The sequence below is a fragment of the Chionomys nivalis genome, chromosome 15, assembly GCF_950005125.1.
Source record: "Chionomys nivalis chromosome 15, mChiNiv1.1, whole genome shotgun sequence".
NCBI classification, from domain to species: domain Eukaryota; kingdom Metazoa; phylum Chordata; class Mammalia; order Rodentia; family Cricetidae; genus Chionomys; species Chionomys nivalis.
Genome location: NC_080100.1, coordinates 67789376 through 67811289, shown reverse-complemented (window position 1 = coordinate 67811289; position 21914 = coordinate 67789376). Strand labels below are relative to the sequence as shown.

The 21914-nt window shown below is 40.0% G+C and overlaps 1 protein-coding gene across 1 annotated transcript in view; it reads right to left on the bottom strand.

Moving 5' to 3' along the window:
• Fam81b (family with sequence similarity 81 member B) overlaps positions 1–21914 on the bottom strand; it is a 72288-nt gene that overhangs the window by 1237 nt on the left and 49137 nt on the right. Inside the window, exons 7-8 of the mRNA XM_057789517.1 lie at positions 5373–5508; positions 3589–3784 (exon numbers count right to left, since the gene is read on the bottom strand). Of these exons, the coding sequence (XP_057645500.1) occupies positions 3589–3784; positions 5373–5508 (332 nt within the window). The remainder of the gene's footprint in view (positions 1–3588; positions 3785–5372; positions 5509–21914) is intronic.

Genomic DNA, 21914 nt, shown 5'->3' with positions numbered 1-21914 from the left:
TACTTCCTGGCAAAACTGGCCTATCGGGCAAACATTGCCCTTGACTTGACTGCTGACAGTAAGCATGCTCTTCAAACCAGTCAAGGACACAAGGAAACCCGACTGCTGAACCTTGCCAAGGCAGGGTAGGACAGTCTTTCCAATTTTCCTGCTTCTGAAAATGGCTGTTAGATATTCTAGGTCCTTGCTGTAACATTGCAGAAAGTCATTGGTTGATTGTCCAGGCAGCTAGCTATTTTTGTCAGTTGTTACATCTTTTGGAAGTTGCTTGCTTGCAATTCCTGCTTTCTCAAGTAATATTATTTTCCTTCTCAGGTTTTTGATGGGGTTGAAGATTAGATAGTTACAGTCACAATTCTCTCATATCTTAGCTAGGGCATAAGACTTAGTCTCTCCAGGATAGGACATTTTTTTTTTTGCTAATTACTATGGCCTGGATATTTAGAATGTGTTTCTTGCTTATGTTGTTGGTTTCATCTTTGCTTATATTATTACCTTTCTTCTACACAATGCTTGGTAGTTGCTGTTATTGTAGATTGTTTTATGTTAGAATAAAAACCTTCTTATTTAGATAAAAGGACGGTTATAGGATTTTGATCCTGAAGCATGATTAATTAAAAACTCAGAGAGAAAAATTGGGGTTCAACCTGAAGATCTGAAAAAGCAAAATAGCCAGCCACTGGCTCTTACCTCAACCTCAGTTTGGAATGGCAATTCTGCCTCAAGGAGTCTCAGAATGAGATTGTGCTGGAGAGACTGTCTCCTCCTATTTTATAATCCTCTCTAGGACTGGATTAAAGGTGTGCACCACTGGGATTAAAACCATGGATCACCCAGTTTCTATGGCAACTAATGTGGCTATTGAAATTAAAGGTATGTGTTACCACTGCCTGCTGTAAGACTGATCAGTGGGGCTGTTTTACTCTCTAATCTTCAGGCAAGCTTTATTTATTAAAATACAAATGAAATACCATTACATTTCCCCTTTTTGTCTAAAACAATATAATAATATAAGAAAATAATAATATAATTAATAATATATTAATTAATATTAATAAATTAATTAATAATATAATAAATAAATAAAATAAGAAATATAATAATATAAGAAAAACTATATACAATAAGCACAATAACTATATAATCTACATAGGCAATGAATATAGCAACAATGTCTGGTCCATTTGCATTCAACAAATTCAGAGAAAATACTCCATATCTATCCTTTCTTGGTGAGTCCAAAGTTTTGAACCTAATTTACTTTCTATCATAACTTGCATTACCATCCAAACCTATCTTTTGATATCTTTTAACCTTACATACTTTATATTTCTTTAGTGAATTTCTTTTCTGTGTCTCATAAACAAGGGAGATTATAACTATCTAGTCTTTAACTACCTCAGAGACCCAAGAAGGAAATAATATTAACTGAGTAAGCAGGAAGTGCAAGCGAGTGACTTCCAAAAGTGAGTAATGGCAGAAACAGCTGGCTGCCTGGACAGTCACCCAAAGTTCCTCTGCAACATTGGGGCATCATCCATTTTCATCCTACAGGCCTAGCATATTTGACAGACTCTTCTGGGAAGCAGGATGTTTTGTGTCCTGCTTATCTAATTAGGACAGCATACTGTCAGAAGTTGAGGCAGGGTCATTTTCTTGGCCAGTGGGTTACTTTTGCCACAAAGAAAGTAAACTCCATGTGGAGTTTCTTCGATGCCCATCATCTTCTCTGAAGTAGATTGGGGCTGCCAGGAGCAGACATGTCTCATTGTCATAAAAAAAACTAGAACCTAGGTTATTAAAGAATCTTAAATGCCATATTCTGTAGAACTCTGAAGTATTTGAAAATACATGTCTATCTAAAATGTATTTTTGTTTGACCTTGAAAAAACACCTAATGTGACTACAAGTTCGATTATCCTAGGTGATTAACTTCTAATCTATATTTTCTTAATATCCTAAATAATAATAATAATTTTCAACTACTAGAAATTTATGTTACATTGTTAAATGAGTTCTATAGGTACAATACTAGAAACAAGAGTAGAAATGTATGTACAGTATGTTCTAACAAACATTAATCTCAAATTTGTATCAATATACAAAATTTATATACAATATACAAAAGTCCAATCCAATGTAAAACATTTAAAACTAATAGTTGATTTTTAAAAGTAGATTCAATAATCTACCATTTTATATTAAATCTTTATCTTCCCTTTTTTCTTTTCAGAGTAGATTCAATAATCTATCCTTTTATCCTATCATATCTAATCTCCTTTCTTTTTTCATTTCAAAACAAGAACTTTGAATCTAATGTCTTTTGTTTAGCTTTTTCCCTGATTTTTATCCATAACAACTTGTAACCAACATACTAAACAAAGACAAACATCCATAATCCATTTTGGGGGGGAATGTGGGTATAGTTTTCTAGGCTACTTCATGCTGACTGGGGGTGCTGATAATCATATGGGGACCCGAAGAAAACTTAGATTATGATCAAGTCCCGACTGGAACAGTCTACAAGGCTGGATCATCTCAGCCAGCAGTCTTGAAGATGTTCTGGATGTAGAACTCAGAGGAAGCTGCAACAGAAGTCCTCTAAAACGTTGGATCATCTGGGCCATCCAGTTCTACTGGAGATTTTGCAGAGGGTCTTCCTCAAAAAGTTTAGTCAATGACCTTTGGGGCAGCAAGCCCTAGGGCATGGTTGTTGTAGTAAATCTGCTGGCCTGCCCTGACACCTGTGTAACCTATCCCCTTAAGAGACAAGCCCTGCCCACTCCCAACCTTCCCTTTCCCTCCTAGGCAAGGGGATCTCCTGCCTCCTCTTCATCTCTTTCTCTCTCCCCACTCTTTCTTTCCACTCTCTGCCCCCCCCTCACTTTCTCCCACCCCATAACTCTTGATTCTTATGCCCTTCCCAATACTTACTAAATAATTTCTATACCCAAGCTCTCTCTGTGCATGGTGTATCTCCCACCTGCTGCAGCCTCGGGTCACCCATGAATGGTCTTGTCTGCATATGTACCACTTAAAAGCTAAGGGAGAGGAGTCACATGCTCTTGCTTTCTGGCTCAGGTGGTTGGGCCCCAGCTCCCCTGGACAGCACAGCAGGACACAGCAACTGGATTGCAGAGGCATGTAATCTGTTCTGTATCCACGTTTTATACCTAAATAAGTCCTTGAGACCCTTTAAGGCCTTTAAGGCGTGTTCACAGAACACCCCTCTCTGTAAACTTACTGGCTAGTGAAATAATTTTATCTTGCGGGAGATATTTAAAATATTTTCTTCTAAGTTCACAATGGAGCCACAAGTCAGGTCTTTGTGAGCTCCAGAACTTGCTCTCACAAGTTCTATGTTGCAGAGATCTTAGAAAGTAAATGTTCTCAGAGCAATGGTAGGCATGTGACAGCGTCAAGTGGAAATAAAGACCGTCTGCTCATTTCCGTACCTTTCAGTACTCTGTAAGAAGGTTAGGGAAACCAGATTAAATGTGTGACCATGTCTCTAATGACAAGACCGCTGAAAGTAGGAACTTGGGGGAAACTGAGGCGGGAAAGGAAGGCCCGCTCTCCCCTGCTCACCTGATTGGTAATCACTTTGCATCCTCTCTAATTCGCCCCAGATCCGTTTTTCCATCTGATTCATCCTCTTCGATAGTTTATTTTCTATGAGTTTTATTTTGTTTACTTCTGCTTCCTGTTTCTGGGAGTTAATATAGTTCTCCAAGTTGCTTGAAAGCTGCAACACTTTTTCTTCTGTTTTTATCTCAGACTTTTCCTAAAAGAGAGATCATGTGATATACCTCTTGGGAAAAGAGGAACAGCTTGGGCTTATAGACAGTGCTGGTTTCCCATGGAAAACACCAACACTTTGTCTCAAACTGTGGTCAATGAATGTGAGTTAATTCCTTTGTTTGACTTGGTTGTTTCTGGGCTCTTGTGCTATACATGTAGAACGCTTGGAGTTGCTAAAGTGCCTGGAAGGTTTGGAACTGTAGTCTGGTGTTTAAAGTAGTATCACAAGGAAGATAGTAGATACTGCCTTCTCTGAGCTCCTTGGAAATGCTCCTAAGTGTTAGAACTAACCCCAACTCCATAGGAGTCTGCATCCTATGTGGACCCCAATCAGCGGGAAGGGTTGACTTTCCCTAGCTGTTCATTTTTCTACAACCCGTAGGTCATACCCTCCCCCAAGAAGTTCTGACTTAATTGATCTATGATGGAGCTCAGGAGCTAGTACAGTAGGGAAGCTTAGCCCGTGTGAGTGGGGGCACAGCAGCAGCCATAGAGAGTAAGGGAGGAGGGACTGAGCACAAATGGCATGGCTCCTCTGAATCTGTTTCCTGCTACGTGCTCCAGGAATGGTGGGTTCAGTCTTTCTCTTCCTCATAGGATGACCTAGAGAAACCTTCTAGAGGGATCTGGGTGCTTTTGGAGTTGAACGAGCAGGCTCACTCGGCAGCCCTGAATCTACTACATAGGCTTTGATAGTCACAGCAGCGATAAGCTGTAGATTTCGTGCAGTTCCTGGCCCCCTACCTCACTCGGCTATGTGCAGATTCAGGTGTGGGCTAAGGACATTGTTTACTGCACTGCTGGCGCCCTGCTAATGAACTTCTCAGAACTGGATTTATACAGCCAGTAGGCAGGCAGCCACGGCCCGCATAGACTTTGTGCTGTCCTTCTCTGCAGACATGGAGTGCCAGCCTGAGTGGGAGAAAGAAGCCTGGACATAGGTATGTCACTCAAATGCCTTGTTACTCACTCTAGACTGGGAGTTTCTTCTCATCGTCTGATAAGGCAAAGAGTTCTTAAAACTTTGAATCTATTCCAGACATGATCCCAGCAGCCAAGAGGTAGAGATAAGCAGATCCCCGTGAACTCTGGGCCAGCCCAGTCTACATGATGAGTTCCATGTCAACCAGAGCTACATACTAAGATCCTCTCTCAAGAACAACAACAACAAAAACAAAACAAAAAAACCCCAAAACTTTGCATCTGCTCAAGGTAGCATAAACTTCATGTCTGTCAGAAGCTCTCAAATTGTCATGAGGCAAAATTTCACCTAGGGAACTTGTCCAGAGCCATTGGATTCCTGATGGAGGACCCCAGGACACGGATTCTTAGGTTTGGGCTGAGGAAGGTTTTCATGTTGTTTGTTGTTGCTATACCAGGGAGAGCATACTTTGGGAAACCTGGGCTCCTACATCTGCAGAAGTGCTTCCTTGACCAAAGGCAGGCACCGGGCTCCTACAGAGGTGTTAAAATTCAAATATGCTCCCATGCAGCAGAGATTAATGTCAAGGATGGGGCAGCCACCCAAACCACCACGAGGACAGCAACCATGAAATGGCAGAACCCCTTACCAGCTTTTCCTGCACAACCTTCAGACATTCATTTATATGACCCAGGTGGTCTTTTCTGTACTTGATAAACTGATTTTCTGTCCATTTTTGATTGTTTTCAATTTCTTCATACACATTTGTAGAAAGTGAGCTAAATCTAAGGAAAACAATTTTGATGAGTGAATTAAGAAATTTAGCATTAAAATGATACAGTAAGATAATGGTCCCATGTGCCTGGGTAAGTAATTATAGGATAACTTGGGATATGGGGGTTCAGTCCAGCCTCTGTCCTTCATATATCCCATAATATAAATTACATGGTGATAGGTGTATTGTAATCTCACTGATAACATTCTCACATAGAAATGCACGTTGGTATCATCCGTGTGGATATCCACTCAGGGCTTGAGTTTACTGTGTGAGGGAAAGAAATACTCAGGTCACTTCATGGTGGAGTGACAGATCTTTTCTGTAAAGAGCCAGAAAGACAGTGTTTCAGGTCTGTAACCTTTTGTTTTGTGTCAAACAATGCTGCCACTGTGGTATCAGAGTAGCCAGAAGGAACACAAACAAAGCACAGAGCTGTGCTCTGATCAAGCTGTGTTTGTGTATACCCAGAGTCAAATCCCACAGAATATTTTCAGGTCATGCTGTATAATTCTTACAAACATTATTCAGAAATGTGAAATGCATCACCTCTGGCCAGTTCAGCTGCCTGAGTTTGCTGACCATTGCTTTGTGAACCCCACTCTGAGGCATGGGAAGAATAAAAAGAGGAAGGGGTGGGAGCCCCAAGCATAGCTTGGAGAGAAGGGTCTAAGGGAGCGTGTTCCCTGGCAAATCATTATGTTCTCTGCCCGGTGAATCTGTGTGGATGGATTTGAGACTGCTGGAGGCATCATTTGTGTGAGTTAGTCATGTAACAAAACAAAGAACAAACAAACCAACAAGCAACAGACTTACAGAAAAGGCTGCTGACACTGTGAACTGTAAGAACATTAACAAACAACAGAAGATTTTAAAAACTGGAAGTTAATGTTATTTCAGAGGTTAAAAGCATTTTAAGCAGGTAGAATTTAATATAAAAAGTCACTGTGGAGTGGCTGAGTGGCACACAGGGGACATGCAGATCTGAGAAGGAAGGAGAGGAAGCATGGAGGCTTCTGAGTTGTGGGATAACTCTTTTGTACACTGTAAAGATTTGTTGGTTGGCTAATCTGGTTTCTTCTCATCCATCCTATCTTTCTCAGGGCCAGAGTCCACTCCAGAAGCTGAGCAGCCATGACATCTGTTGAGATCAAGACCTCAAGTATATCTGTGACAACCATGTGGGACCCTCACCCCTTATTCTCAAAGGGTCGAGAAAAAAACTCCTAGCAAAATGTTTTAAAATTAGAAACCCCAGGCTAGCTTCATGCTCCCAGGAAGGACAGTGGCCCCTCCCGACTCAGGAGAATACAAAGCAGAATACAGAGTCAGGATAGGCCCATCTGGTGATAAGGATGGCCTGACTCAGACGGTGTGGCTTTGCTCTCTAACAAAGAAGGATGAAGAGAGCAAAGGACCATGCATCCGTGCCAAAAGCAGCTTCAAAAAGCCTCTTTGTAGTTACACCTTTAAAAGCTTACCCCACATAAGAGATACAACTTCTCTCTACCTCACTGCAGCGGGGTCAGAGATGGGTTCCAAACATGTTTGCATTATGCTGACTAAACCTTTCTTAATACAGTCTGGGCCTCTCTGGGGGTCTCTCTCTGGGGGTCATAATCTGGGCACAACAAACCACAGCAAGTTTTGTTGTCTTGACGTTTTGGAGATTCTGTCTTACCTGCTCTGCCTCACAGCCAGCTACCAGGATTGACTGCGGGCTTCCTACAAGCAACTAGGGGACCATGATACATTCTGGGAACTATTCATTACGTGCCAGTGTCGGCTTGGCTGGGTAGAGTTCTTCATCTGGGCACTGAGAATCTGTGAGTGGACTGGGCTGCCTGAGCGAGTGACCAAGAGCTACCTGCCTCCTGGGACTCCACTCTGCTCCCTAACACTACTGGAGCCACCCACAATTCCTGCCACAGCTTCAGGACCTTCTACCTGTGTGCCAGGTACTCCAGGACACAGCATCCCTGACAATGGCTACCAAGAGAAACCAGGCTACCCCAAGCCTGTCCAGGACACCAAACCCACCAAAGACCTCAGGAGAGAATTCAGAACAAGTCCCACGGGCCAGCTTCGGGGCCATCCCAAGGATGTTTGGTGGTTCTTTGATGCCCTCCCTAACCTGCAAACTCTTAGCCCTTAGTCCTCAGAGAGCATCATGGCCAAAAACCAGAACTGATTGGGTGGCACCTACACAGCAAGTGTTGACTCCATTCCCACAGCACAGCATGGACCTGTGTCTCCCATTGTTTCCTTCCAGCCCTTCCACATACTACACTTAGGACAAACCACCTGCCTGGGTCATGGTATCCGTTCCATCTCCTGATACCTCTTCCTGTGGGACAGGCCAAATATTATGCTGTTTGTCACTGATGATAAACTACTCCATAGTGTGTAGTTGACTGATATTTTATAGTGTGTAATAATTGATCTGATATTTTTCTGATAAAATTAAGGTACAACTTAGTTTATGGTGTTAATCATTAGAAATCAAATGATATGAGGGACGTATGACATGTTTATATCTTTCTGGCTGCCAAAAAAGTATTTGGACTCATAATTAAAAAATAGAAGCATAAGCTGAAAGTGTTAGCAATTCGGGAGCAGAGCCTGGAGGGTTGTTCTCAAGTTCAAGGCAAGGCTGGTCTACATATTAAACTGGATAAAAGACAGGGCTATGTAATGAGACACTGTCTCCAAACACAGGAGAGAAGGCAGTGAATGGAAAGGAAGAAAGAAAAACATCAACCAAAAACAGGTGTTACAAGATAATTTCTATTTAGACCAGTGGCTGCCAACTGCAGGGTGGGAGTAATGTCTGACAATTTTCATTTCAGCACTGGGAGGTGCTATTGTCATTTAGTGGGAGGAAACTAGGGATGTTACCAAGGAAAGAATCACACAATCAAACTATCATCAGCAATGCTAAAGGCTGGAATCCGTGACTTGGATCCCAAACAACGGATGGGGAGAGTAAGTTTATTACATTCAGAAGTTCATCGTATCTACATTTTCTCACTTTAATTTCTGACATACTGGAAAATATAGCTTGATTAAGCCGAGTCCCTCAACACTGAAGAAAACGAACTCAGTTTCTCTTCTACACAGTGTCATGATTTCCAATCACCCACACAACTGGCTAATTGCTGTCAGATCTCATGGAAATAAGACCAATAAGTATTGGTGGACAACACCGTTTGGGCCAACTTTTTGTGGAAAGTTTCATCCGTCCCTCCTCCTCTCATTCATTCAGATTTATATGTTGGTAAATACCATTTTAATAGAGGTCTCTTTTTCTGACCACCCTGACAAAGAGGACTCTTTACCTCATGTGACAATCCCTTACCCCATGTCTTAACTGTTCTATTGCTGTGAAAAGACATCATGACTGTTGTATAAGAAAACATTTAACTGGAAACTTGCTTACAGTGTCACATGTTAGTCCATTATCATCATGGTAGGGAGCATGGTGGCACACATGCCATTGGAGCAGTAGCTGAGAGCCACATCCTGATCCATAGGCAGAGAGAGAGAGAGAGAGAGAGAGAGAGAGAGAGAGAGAGAAAGCGAGAAAGAGAGAGAGGATCCTGGGCCTAGAGTATGCTTTTGAAAACTCAAAGCCCACCCTTAGTGACACACCTCCTCCAGCAAGGCCACACCTACTAATCCTTCTCAAGCAGTTCCACTAACTGGAGGCCAAGCATTCAAACATCTGAGCTTTTAGGACCATTCTCATACAAACCGCCAAAACTTCCTTATTAAAAATTAAGTAGAAATAGGTTTGTCATTTTATTTCTAGGTTCTCTTTTTCTATTCCAATGGTCTATCTGTCTATTTTTATGCCAGAACCAAACTATCTTTATCACTATAACTCTATGAAGTACTATTTGAGGTCAGGTATTATAATACCTCCAAAAAGGATTGCTTTGGCAATTTGTGTTCTTTTGTGGTTCTGTTATGAATTCTGTATTGATTTTCCTATACCTTTGAAATGTGACATGGGTTTCTGATATGTTTAGCATTAATTCTTTTTAATATTGATTTGAATAATATAGACATTTCACAATATTTTTTTTTTATTTTATTTATTTATTGATTGATTGATTTCTTAAAGATTTCTGCCTCTTCCCCACCACTGCCTCCCATTTCCCTCCCCCTCCCCTGATCAAGTCTCCCTCCCTCGTCAGCCCAAAGAGCAATCAGGGCTCCCTGTCCTGTGGGAAGTCCAAGGACCACCCACCTCCATCCAGGTCTAGTAAGGTGAGCATCCAAACTGCCTAGGCTCCCACAAAGCCATTACGTGCAGTGGGATCAAAAACCCATTGCCATTGTTCTTGAGTTCTCAGTAGTCCTCATAGTGGACAATGAGGACTACTGAGACATTTCACAATATTAATTCTACCTACCCAGGAGCATAAAATAGGTTTTCATATTTACTATCTTCTGTGATTTTCTTTTTCAACATCTTGAAATATCTGTTGTAAAAGTCTTTCACTTTTTTAATTGAATATTTTTCTAAATACTTAATTTTGGAGGGAAACTTTTTAACTAAAAGAAGTTTCCATACAATATATACTGATCATGGTTTCCCTCTCCCAGTTCCTCCAAGATCCTTTCCTCTTCTCCACCCACCCAATTTCATGCCCTTTCTTTCTCTCTCTAGAAAACAGGTATCTTAAAAAATATCCTAAACAAAACATAAAGCACACACACACACACACTAAACACATACAAACACACATACACAGAATAACAACAAATTCCATAAAAACACAAAATTGGAAACTGGACTGTACAAGCAGAAGGCAATGAAGACAAAACAAAATGCCCATATAAAGCAACATGAGCCAAAAAATCTAAAACAGTGCCAATTAGTTTTGGGGTGTGTGTGTGTGTGTGTGTGTGTGTGTGTGTTGGCCTCTACCACTGGGCATAGGGTCTACACTTGTATGTGGTTAATATACCTGGTAAGTTCTCTTCAATGGAGAAAATTACTTCTTCCTTCATAAGTGGTTGTCAATTGGAGGTAGCTTCTTGATTAGTTAGGCATAGGAGCTATGTCCACTTACTCTCTCAGTGCTGGTACTCAGTCTGACTTGAACCTGTGCAGGTCCTGTGCCTGTTGCCCTAGTGTTTGTGAGTTTATATGCGTGTCATTTCTGTTATGTCTGGAAGGCACTGTTTCCTTGGAGTCTTCTATCCCCTCTGATGCTCAGAATCTTTCTACCTCCTCTTCCACATAATTCCCTGACCCCCAAATCTTGATGAAGACATACCATTTAGGTCTGAACGTTCCAAGGTCCCAGTTGTGTCTCTGTATTAGTTCTTATCTTACTGCAGGAGCAAGCTTCTCTGATGATGGCTGAATGAGGCATTGATCTATGGGTGATGTGGGAGTGTCATCTATCACTTTCATTGGTTAATTAATAAAGAAACTGCTTGGCCTTTGATAGGCCAGCCCTTAGGTGGGTGGAGTAGACAGAATAGAATTCTGGGAGGAAGAAGCCAAGTCAGGCAGTCATCATGATTCTCCTTTCTGACACAGATGCAGGTTAAGATCTTTCCTGGTAAGCCACACCTTGTGGGGCTACATAGATTATTAGAAATGGGTTAATCGAGATGAGAGAGTTAGCCAATAAGAGGCTGGAACTAATGGGCCAGGCAGTGTTCAAAAGAATACAGTTTCTGTGTAATTATTTCAGGTAAAGCTAGCCAGTGGCTGGGAAGTGGCCCGCTGCTGGTCCATCTACAGAGTGGCACCCAACATGGTAATGAACTCCATGTAAAACTTGCGAGGGCTTAAAAAGGAGAGAGAGAGAATTTAAGACAACTTTTTGCTGTTTGTGGGTTGTGTGCCACAAAGAAATTTTCCTGAGTCAGCAGCAGGAAAAAACTGGCTGTTTTAAAATGCTGGCTTTCTGGGCTGTGCCGCCATTGTGATCTCTGGCTCCTGTGGGAGACAGAGCTTTTGAATGGAGCATTTGGAGTAAAGTGCTATGGTTTGCTTGATGGCAATATGGATTGCTGTGTGCCTGGAACTGTGTGCGGCTCAGGGGCACCAAATGGCTCTGAGGCAGGAGCGGCTCAGCTCTGCCATGCTAAACTGTGCTGGTCTCAGGCAGGAACTATCGTAATTACCATAATAACAGCACAGTTAAGGTTTAGACTGGCAGTAAACAGGCAGTACCGTATTACCCCTACATGGTGCAACTTAAGTTTTTAAGAAGTGCTTAGCATTTTAAGAACTGCTCCTGGATAGTAAAAAAATTACAGATTCACAATAGGACGGATTCAGACATAAAAGACTTAAATGGGTCACAATGTTGGATGAGTGTACGTAGGCTTGGGAGAGAGAAGAATAAAAATATAGAGAATAAAGTTAATGTCTTAAAAAAGGGGGATAAAATCTTTAAAGAGACAGACTATAGATAGTTATAGATTAAAAAAGAAATAAAAAAATAAGCCATGTAAAAATGGAAAATTTACAGAGAATCTGGATTATGTACATTGTGTTTTCTTTAAACTTTTTGACGTGAAGGAGCTAAGTACAGAGAGACATTTCATTACATGGGCTGCCAAGCTAAACCAGAATGGATATAAGGGTATTATGATTTCAGAATTTGGTTCTAAGGATATGATGCTTTGGAGAGGGTCTCCTTTTGTTTTCACAGAGAATGAGACCCTGTGGATTGCTTCTATCCCAATATGGTATGATAGACCACGCCCTTCTGAAAGGTTGCAGTGAAGACCTTCAAAAAATTACTTAACTCAGCTGCCGACTGAGATGACCCTGGCACACAGGTTACACCATGAAAGCTCTGAATAACAGCACCCCCATACAGCAGGAAGCAGTTTGGAGAGAAAAAAAACTGCACCCATGTTACCATATATTGTTTATAAATGTTTTTTTACATTTAAAGGGGGAGATGATATAGATATAATTTGGATTGAAAAGAATCTTGGTCTACTGATACTAATTTAAGGCCAATCTTGTTATATGTATATTTCTGATCTTGATTAAGATACTATGATTGTGTAATTCATTTAAAAATATAGGTTAATAGATAATCATCGATAATAGTCAAGCTTGCAATCATGTTAGTTAGATTTTCTAGATATATAGAGATATATTTAAATTAGGTAGGCATTCTTCATATCTTTCAAAGACTGCAGAATATGGCATTTTAAATGTTTTAATAACTTAGGACTTTTCATGACAATGAGACATGTCTGCTCCTGGCAGCACCAAGCTACTTCAAGAGGAGGATGGGCATCGAAGAGGCTCCTTTTGGAGTTTGATAGCCATTTGGGCAAGAAACTGGTCTTGCCTGGACTGTTGCATAAACTGGACACAAAGAACTCACAGATAGAGAAGCTAAACAAGAGGGCAAACCCAAGGAAAAACATATAGTTATCCTCCTGGCTATGGGAAATAGACAAGATTGCCGGGCAAAAAATTGGAATCTTGGGGGTGGGGTGGGATGGGGGTAAGGGGAGATGGAGAGAGAAAAGTGTGAAGGAGAGGATGAGGGGAACTTGGGGAAACGGGATGATTGGGGATATAGGAAGGTTGGATAGGGGAGCAGGGAAACTCATATCTTAGTTAAGGGAGCCACCTAAGGGTTGGCAAGAGACTTGAACTTGGAGTGGCTACCAGATGCCCAGGGCAATGTCCCCAGTTAGTTCCTTGGGCACCTGACGATAGGGAACCTGAAATGAACCTATCCTATAGCCATACTGATGAATATCTTGCATATCACCATAGAACCTTCAACTAGCAATGGATGGAGATAGAGTCAGAGACCCACACTGGAGCACCGGACTGAGCTCCCAAGGTCCTAATGAGGAACAGAAGGAGGGAGAACATGAACAACGAAGTCAGGACCACGAGGGGTGCACCCACCCACTGAGACAGTGGGGCCGATCTATTGGGAGCTCACCAAGTCCAGTTGGACTGTGACTGAAAAAGCATGGGATAAAACCGGACTCTCTGAACATGGCGGACAATGAGAGCTGACGAGAGGCCAAGGACAATGGCACGGGGTTTTGATCCTACTTCAGGTTCTGGCTTTGTGGGAGCCTAGACAGTTTGGATGTTCACCTTCCTAGATCTGGATGGAGGGGGGAGGACCTTGGACTTTCCACAGGGCAGGGAACTCTGACTGCTCCTGGGACTGGAGAGGGAGGAGAAGAGGAGTGGGGAGAGGGGGAGAGGGGTGGGAGGATGGGGAGGGAAATGGGAGGCGGGGAGGAGGAAAAATTTTTTTTTAATAAAAAAAAAGAAAAAAAAAGGTAAGGAATCATGTCCTCTGTAAGTAGGGATGGTTTGATTCCTTCTTTCTTTACTGTTATCCTTTTATATATTGCTTTTATCTAGTTGCTATAGCTAAGACTTTGAGCACTATTTCAAATATGACAGGGGAGAGTGGATGAACATCCTTGTATCATTTCTGATTTTAAAGAAAATATTCTCAATTCATCTCTATTTGATATAATGTTGGCTGCATGTTTGTTTCATATAACCTTTATTATTTTGAGGTATGTTCTATCTATTCCTACCTTATCCAGAACTTTTATCACAGAGGCATGTTGAACTGGGACAAATTCCCTTTTAGCATCAACTTAGATAATTCTGTAGTTTCTATCCTTGGGAATGGTGTATTATATTGACTTACATGTATTGAACCAACCTTGTCTTTCTAGGATGAACCCACTTGTTCACAAGGTATACCCTTCTTTACATGTTCCTGAATTCTATTTACAAATATTTTGTTAAGAATTTCTGCATCTGTATTCATCAAAAAATTGGTCTGGATGCCTGGCTAACCCAAGGGACATTCCTTCCAGGGAAACAAATAGGCTGATGGTGGATATATACCTCTCCTTCTGCTCTTCCAGGTATGTCCCACAGTCTCATCTCAAGCTCTTTAGCTGAAAACCTGATGTGGTCTCTCTCTTTCCTCTCTGACCCCATACCGTGCAGATCACCAAGATCTTCTCCCTAACCTCCTTTCTCCCAAAATCATCCCATTACCCCAGTCTCCTTCACCAGTGGACATTCACCAAGTAAACAGGCCAGGGAAACAGTTAAGCCAACTGAGGACCTTCACTGTGCCCTCCTCCCCTCCAAATTCAATCCTCCAGACTTATTCCTTGCTCTGCAACAGAGCACTAGGTGCTCCTTCCTTGTCCACCTCCCCCATTTCCTATAGATCCCACAGATCATCCCCTCCTAACCTCATTTCTCCAATTCCAGCAGGTACCAAACCTGCCAGAAAACCAAGTAGGCAGCCTGCAGATCTTCTCCCTCTGTCCTCCAGATCCAATACCTCAGTATCATTCCCAGCATTGGAGCTGAACACATGTGGCAAACTTCCCTGCACCTCTCTTTTATCTTCTGTGGATCCATAGATCTTCCCCTTCTAATATCCCTCCCCCCCACTCATTTCTTTGTCCCAAACCCTAATTCTAGACCTCCTACTATCTCAAGGGCTTCTCTTCTGCTCCTCTAGGTCTAATCTCCCCAAGTCTCATCCTTAACTCTGCAGCAGAAAACCTGCAGTGTCTCCCTTCCTGCTTTGACCTGATCTCCAATGTATCACAAAGACCTTTCCCTCTAACCTTTCTTCTCCCAATTCATCCCACTGTCCCAGCCTCAAACACCTCTGGACATCAGCTGAGCAGGCCAGGAAAACAGACGACAGGCATCAAAGGGAGGAAACAGAAACCAAGGAACAAGACACCCATACAACAAAGGCAAATCCAGAAATCAGCACCTCAACCTTAAATCATCTCAAACCTAGATGCCTAAATGCCAGCATAAAAACACAATCAAAAACAGCCATGGCAATTTGTCTCCACTTGAGTCCAGCTATCCTGAATAATCCAACATAGCTGAAGCACAATAAAAAGACCTTAAAGCCAACCATATGAATATGATAGAGGTCCTTAAAGAGGAAATCAATATATCCCTTTAAAAATACAAGAAAAGTTAAATGAGGAAATCCTTAAGGAACTAACGCCAAGAAAACACGAACAAAAAACATTGGGAAGAAATGAATAAAACTGTTCAAGACCTGAACACGTAAATAGAATTGATAAAGAAAGCAAACTGAGGGATTTCTGGAAGTAAAAATTTAGGAATTTGAACAGGACACATAGAAGCAAGCTTCACCAACAGAATACAAGAGATGAAGGAGAGAGTATCAGGCATTGAAGGTATGACAGAAGAAATGAATATATTGGTCAAAAAATATTAAAGAATGCATCAAAAAGATCATCCACCATTACCAATTAGGCTTCATCCCAGAGATGCAGGCATGCTTCAATATATGAGACTCAATAATTGCAATCCATCGTACAAACAAAGTGAAAGAAAAAACCCATATAATCATTTCATTAGATGCAGAAAAGGCCTTTGATAAACTCCAACAGGCTTACATGATAAAAGTACTGAAGACATTGAGGATACAGGGGGCATACCTGAACACAATAAAAGCAGTTTACAGCAAGCCAATTGCCAACATCAAATTAATTAGAGAGAAACTGAAAGCAATTCTACTAAAACCAGTAACAAGACAAGGTTGTCCACTCTCTCCTTATCTACTCATATAGTACTTAAAGTTCTAGCTAGAGCAATAAGACAACAGAAAGAGATCAAGGGTATACAATTGGAAAGGTAGAAGTCAAACTTACTCTATTTGCAGATGATATGATAGTTTACATAAGTGACCCCCAAAATTCCACTGGGAAATGCCTATAGCTGATAAACACTTTTAGCAAAGTAGCTGTGGTATGGGAAGTCCTTCTGTATATGTGTTGCTTTTATTGGTTAATGAATAAAGCTGCTTTAGCCTATGACAGGATAGAATAGAGTAAGGCAGGAATTCCAAGTAGCAGACTCTGGGAAATGCCATGTAGCTGCCGAAGGGGATAGATGCCAGAACCTTTACCAGTAAATGACTAATCTCATGATAAAATACTAAATAATAGAAATGGGTTAATTTAAGATGTAAGAACTAGCTAGAAATATGCACGAGTGTTATAATTGATATTGTTTCAGTGTGATTATCTCGGGTCTGGGTGGTCTGGAGATGAATAAGTGGTCTTCCTCTACATAACTGGATAAAAAATTAACTCACAAAAATCAGTTGTCCTCCCATATACAAATGACAAAGAGACTGCGTAAGAAATCAGAGAAACAATGCCTTTCACAATAGACACATAATATAAAGTATCTTGGGATAAACTCTAAACAAGTAAATGAAAGATGTGTATGGAAAGAGCCTCAAGTCTTTGAAGAGAGAAACAGAAGAAGATATCAGATAATAGAAAGGTCTCCCATGCTCATGGATAGGTAGGGCTGCTGTATTGAAAACGGTAGGCCTACCAAAAAAATCTATAGGATCAATCCAATCTCCATCAAAATTCCAACACAATTCTTTACAAACCTTGAAAGGACAATTTTCAACTTCATTTGAAAACACACAAAACCCAGGATAGCTAAAATAATTCTGAAGAATAAAAAAAATTTCTGGAGGTATCACCATTCCTAATCTCAAGTTGTACTACAAAGCAATAATATTGGGAACTCACCAAGGCCAGCTGGACTGGGACTGAATAAGCATGAGATGAAACCGGACTCTCTGAACATGGCGGACAATGAAGGCGGATGAGAAGCCAAGGATAATGGCACTAGGTTTCGATCCTAATACATGAACTGGCTTTGTGTGAGCCTAGCCTGTTTGGATGCTCACCTTCCTGGACCTAGATAGAAGTGGGAGGACCTTGGACTTCCCGCAGGGCAGGGAATTTGTACTGCTCTTCAGCATCGAGAGGGAGGGGGAATGGAGTGGGGGGAGGGGAGAGGAGTGGGGAGAGGGGGAGGGGAGTGGGGGGAGGGGGCAATGTGTGGGAGGAGGGGGAGGAAAATGGGAAATGGGGAGGAGGCAGAAATTTTAATTAATAAAGAATAAAATAAAAAAAATTAAAAAAAAGTCGGTATTGGGAATTTCTACTGTAAAAACAAAATCAAAATACTCTTTTAGACTGATACATCATTTATACATTAATAAGTGCTAACTGTTTAAAAGGCTGGTTTATATTTATGTTGAATATATGAGTGCTTGCCTGCAAGTATGCACCATGTGCATTCCTGGTTTCCATGGAAGTCATAGCAATTGAAATGTTTTTCATCTTATTTTAACAATCTTAACTTATCTTAACAAGTGAAGAATAAAGAATTGAAGATTTAATGTTATTTGTAACTGCTCATAGGCCACCTTTTCATAAGCTATACAATTAGGTAATATAAGTACAGACAATTATGTGATAAGTCTTGTTTTTAATAAAATTGCTGTATCATTTAAAAAAAACATGATAACAGTATTTAAAAAACAGCAGAAAGTAACAATGAAGTGACTCCTAATGATATTCTGCTATACTCATAGACTGGTGCTTTATTCAGCAGTTATCGGTGAGGCTTTTCCTCCTGCAACAGGTGGGAACAAATATAGTCCCATAGCCAGACATTATGCAGAAAGAGACCTCAGAACACACAGTTCTAAATGATTCCATCAAATCGTTCACTTCAGTACTCAGGAAACCCTCGGGAAGAGGAGGCAGAAAGAGTAGCTCATGTGAACTCACAGGATGCAGAAGGCAAAGGTCATGAACTCATAGAGACTGGAGCAGCAAGCACAGGGCCTACACAGGCCTGCCCCAGGTCCCCTGAATATACACTACTGCTTTCAGTTTAGTACTTTTATGAGATTCCTGAATGTGTGCGTGGGTCTCTGATTCTTGTGCCTGCTCTTGGGGCTCTTTATCTTTCTGTTGGCTTGGTCTGTTATCTCTTAGAAGCCTGTCCTTTCCTAATGAGAGATAGAAAGGGAGTGGATTTGGATGGGAGAGGAGGTGGGAAGGAACTCAGGGGTGAAGAGGGAAGGGAAACTGTGATCAGATTATATTGTATGAGAAAAGAATTTATGTTTAAAAAAGGAGGAATTGGTCTGTAGTTGTTTTTCTCATCAAATAAAGATGATTTTGGTTTCACAGAACGAATTTGACAGTGTTCCTTCACTTTTTATTATGTGGAACAAGTTAAGAAAATTGGTCTGAAATCTTCCCTGGAAGTTTGATAGAATCCATATGGTCCTGGGCTTTTAACAAGAGCTTCTATCTCATTGCTTACTAATTGATCTGTTTAAGTTGTTTATATCTTTGAGGTTTAATATTCATAGATAATATGCTTTAGAAAATGTTCTCTTTCTTCTGAGTTATCCAACTTTTCAGAGCCTAAGTTCTTATGGTAATTTCTAATGATGATCTGCATTTCATAGAAGCCAGTAAAATGACACCTTTTGATCTCCAATTTTACTAATTTGCATCATCTCCTTTTTCTTTTTGTCAGATTTACTAAAGGTTTGTCTATTTTACTAGATTTTTCAAAGAACCAATCCTTGGTTTACTTTATGTATTATTCCTTCAATATAAATTTCATTAATTTCTTCCCTAATTTTTATTACTTCTTGCTACCTTCTCTGTTTAGGATTAGTTGTTGTTTTTCGAGAGCCCCGAGGTGTATCATTAGGTTATTTGATTTTTTAATATGAGTACATACTGCCATATGCTTTTCTTTTAGGCCTGCTTTGGCTGCATCGTAGAGGTTCTGATAGAATGCATTTTCTGTTCATTTGTCCCTAGGAATTTTTAAATTTCCTCTCTGATTTCGTGGATTACCCATAGTGAGTTTTTTATTCTCCAAATTTTTTGTGGTTTCTGTAATTTCTCTTATTGTTGATTTCTAGTTTTATTACAATATGGTCTGGAAGGAGACAAGGAATTATCTCAGTTTTTGTGTTTAAATTTATTTTGAAACTAAAAATTTCTGTGCAGCAAAGGAAACAATAAACGGAGTTAACAGATGGCCCAGAGCATGGGAGGAAACCTATATCAGCTACATTTCAGACAAGGGGCTGATATACAGATTTTACAATGCATGGCCAGAATTAAAAACCAAAAAAGTGAAAATGCCAAATAACAAATAGGCAAACTAGCTAAACAGACAGTTAAAAAAAAGGGACTACAAATGGTCAATAGATGTTTTAATACATTCAATATCCCTTGCCATCAGGGAAATGAGAAGTAAGTCCCCTGAGACGCCACCTCACCCAGTCAGAATGGCTATCATCAACAAATAAGACAACAAATACTGGAGAAGACACGGAGAGAAAAGAACTTTTGCTGAGTAATTAACTAATATGGCCATTGTGGAAATCAATTTGGCAATTTCTCAAAAAATTAAAACACGGATTACCATATGACCAAGGTATTTATTTATCCTGGACATACATAGTGCATGCCATACTCCATTGTAAGACTTTGCACCCTCTTGTTTATGGCTGCTTTATTCTCTAGAGCAAAGAATTAGAATCAGTTGAGTTGTCTTCAACAGATAAATGTATTTTCAAAATTTGGTGTTTATATAAAATAGAATGCTATGGAGCTCTAATCAAATGAAGTTAAAATTTTTTTCAGGAAGATTAAAGTACTTAGAATGTTTATTATTTAGCAAGGTCATATGATCTCAGAAAGAAATTGCATATTCTGTCTCATTTGCAGAATTTAACCAGTAATACATGCGTGTTTGTAAACAAATGCACATGGCTAGAGCATAATATAAAGGAAGAAGAACAGGAATGTAAACATAAGGGGATGAAGAAGGACAAAATGCAGGCAATGGACACAAGTTATGAAAAAGTGAATGAAGCTCATTGTTTTCCTAGTTCTAATTCTATCATGGAACTTTTGGGTTTGGTAGTAGATAAATGTGTAAGATATATTCAATACTGAAAGTGAGTGTGAAATTTAATGTGAAGTTACAGCATCTGTCTATTTTAACTGTATAAAAGTCCACTAAAATGAATAGACTTTGGGTCTGGTTAGTTTGGGTGTGTGATATTTTTATTTATTTCCAAACTTTTTTCAATAATAAAATTTATAAAATAAAAAATTAAAATACAAATTGACAAAAAAACTTGTTAAGCTATTTAGAGATCTACCATGCTTTGATTTCCATCTTCTTTTCTCTGTCTGGGGGAAGTAATAAGTTGTTATAGTTTACAGGGGCAGTAAGTCCCAGGAAATCAATAGTCTTACAACTGAGAATGAGATTCTCGGCTCACTTTTGCTTGTAATGAATGTTTGTCTTTGTTCCTTTATCACATACACAGTAGGAATGTCTCTGGGTGCGTTGCTAATTGAAATAAAACCCAAAACTCAATTACTATAATGACCTCTTTCTGACAAGGCCAGCTTTCAGCTGAAGAATGACTTTCTTGTTAACACTAGAAATCAGACTACATCTGCTGTTAATATATTAAAACAGAAAAACATTTTAAAAAGCATTTTCCTTTGAAGATAGAGTAAAATAAGTTTGTGTAAATCTTTGCTTAGAATTATCTCTAACATCAGGGGCATGATTTGCCCTAACTCATTACAGAACTAATAGTTAAAAATTGCAGTATCATTAATTTATGTGTGTGACATTTACAATTTAGTTACCAAACTATCTAGAGTACCGGGTGTGGAGTAGTTCAGCCATAAGTAGACAGACAGACAGATAGACATATATAGATAGACAGACAGGCATATAGGTAGGCAGATGATAGGTAGGTTGGTAGGTAGATAGTGCTTTTAAAATTTTTCTTATAAGGCAAAAGCCAGACTTAAAAATATAGTAAAAGCCCTCAGTAGGACAATGCAGGTGACTCATTTTGTTCTTGTTTAATTTTTATGTAGATGAAGCAAAGGCTAACTCTCATCCTCAGGGCAATTCTAAAAAGGCTTAATTGGAAACTGAAGTTACAGCAGAGGCGAGTCAGAGCTGTGGTGAGACCAATGGTGCAAATGCCTTGGTTACGGTTGGCATATTTAAACCACACAGCTCCGTTCTGAGCCACTGTTACCAGGGCCACTGACACCCCCAATACAATGTCTTGCCCTAAACAATTCACCAAATTAATAGTTTTTAGAAGATTTAAAGATTTTCTAAAAAAAAAAAAATCAGACTGTGACTTTGACAAAGTGAATATAAAATTATAAAAATAAAAAGCAAGAAAAGAGAAGAAAAAAGCAATGGATTGTAATGAACCTATAAACACAGAAGGTATTTCTACTTTTTGTAATTATATTTTTTATGTGTGTGTGTGTGTGGTAGACTATGTGCTATTTCTTTGGAAATTGAGTCAGTTTTGAGCTTCATGTCAGAAGTGAGAAATTAATTCTAACAAATATATTTTTCCTCCTAAGTTAACTTCTGTAAGTATAGTTTTTTAAAACCCATTTATGTTAAGGGACAGGGATGCATTACTGGATTGTCTGTCTAGTGTGTAGAAGGCCCTG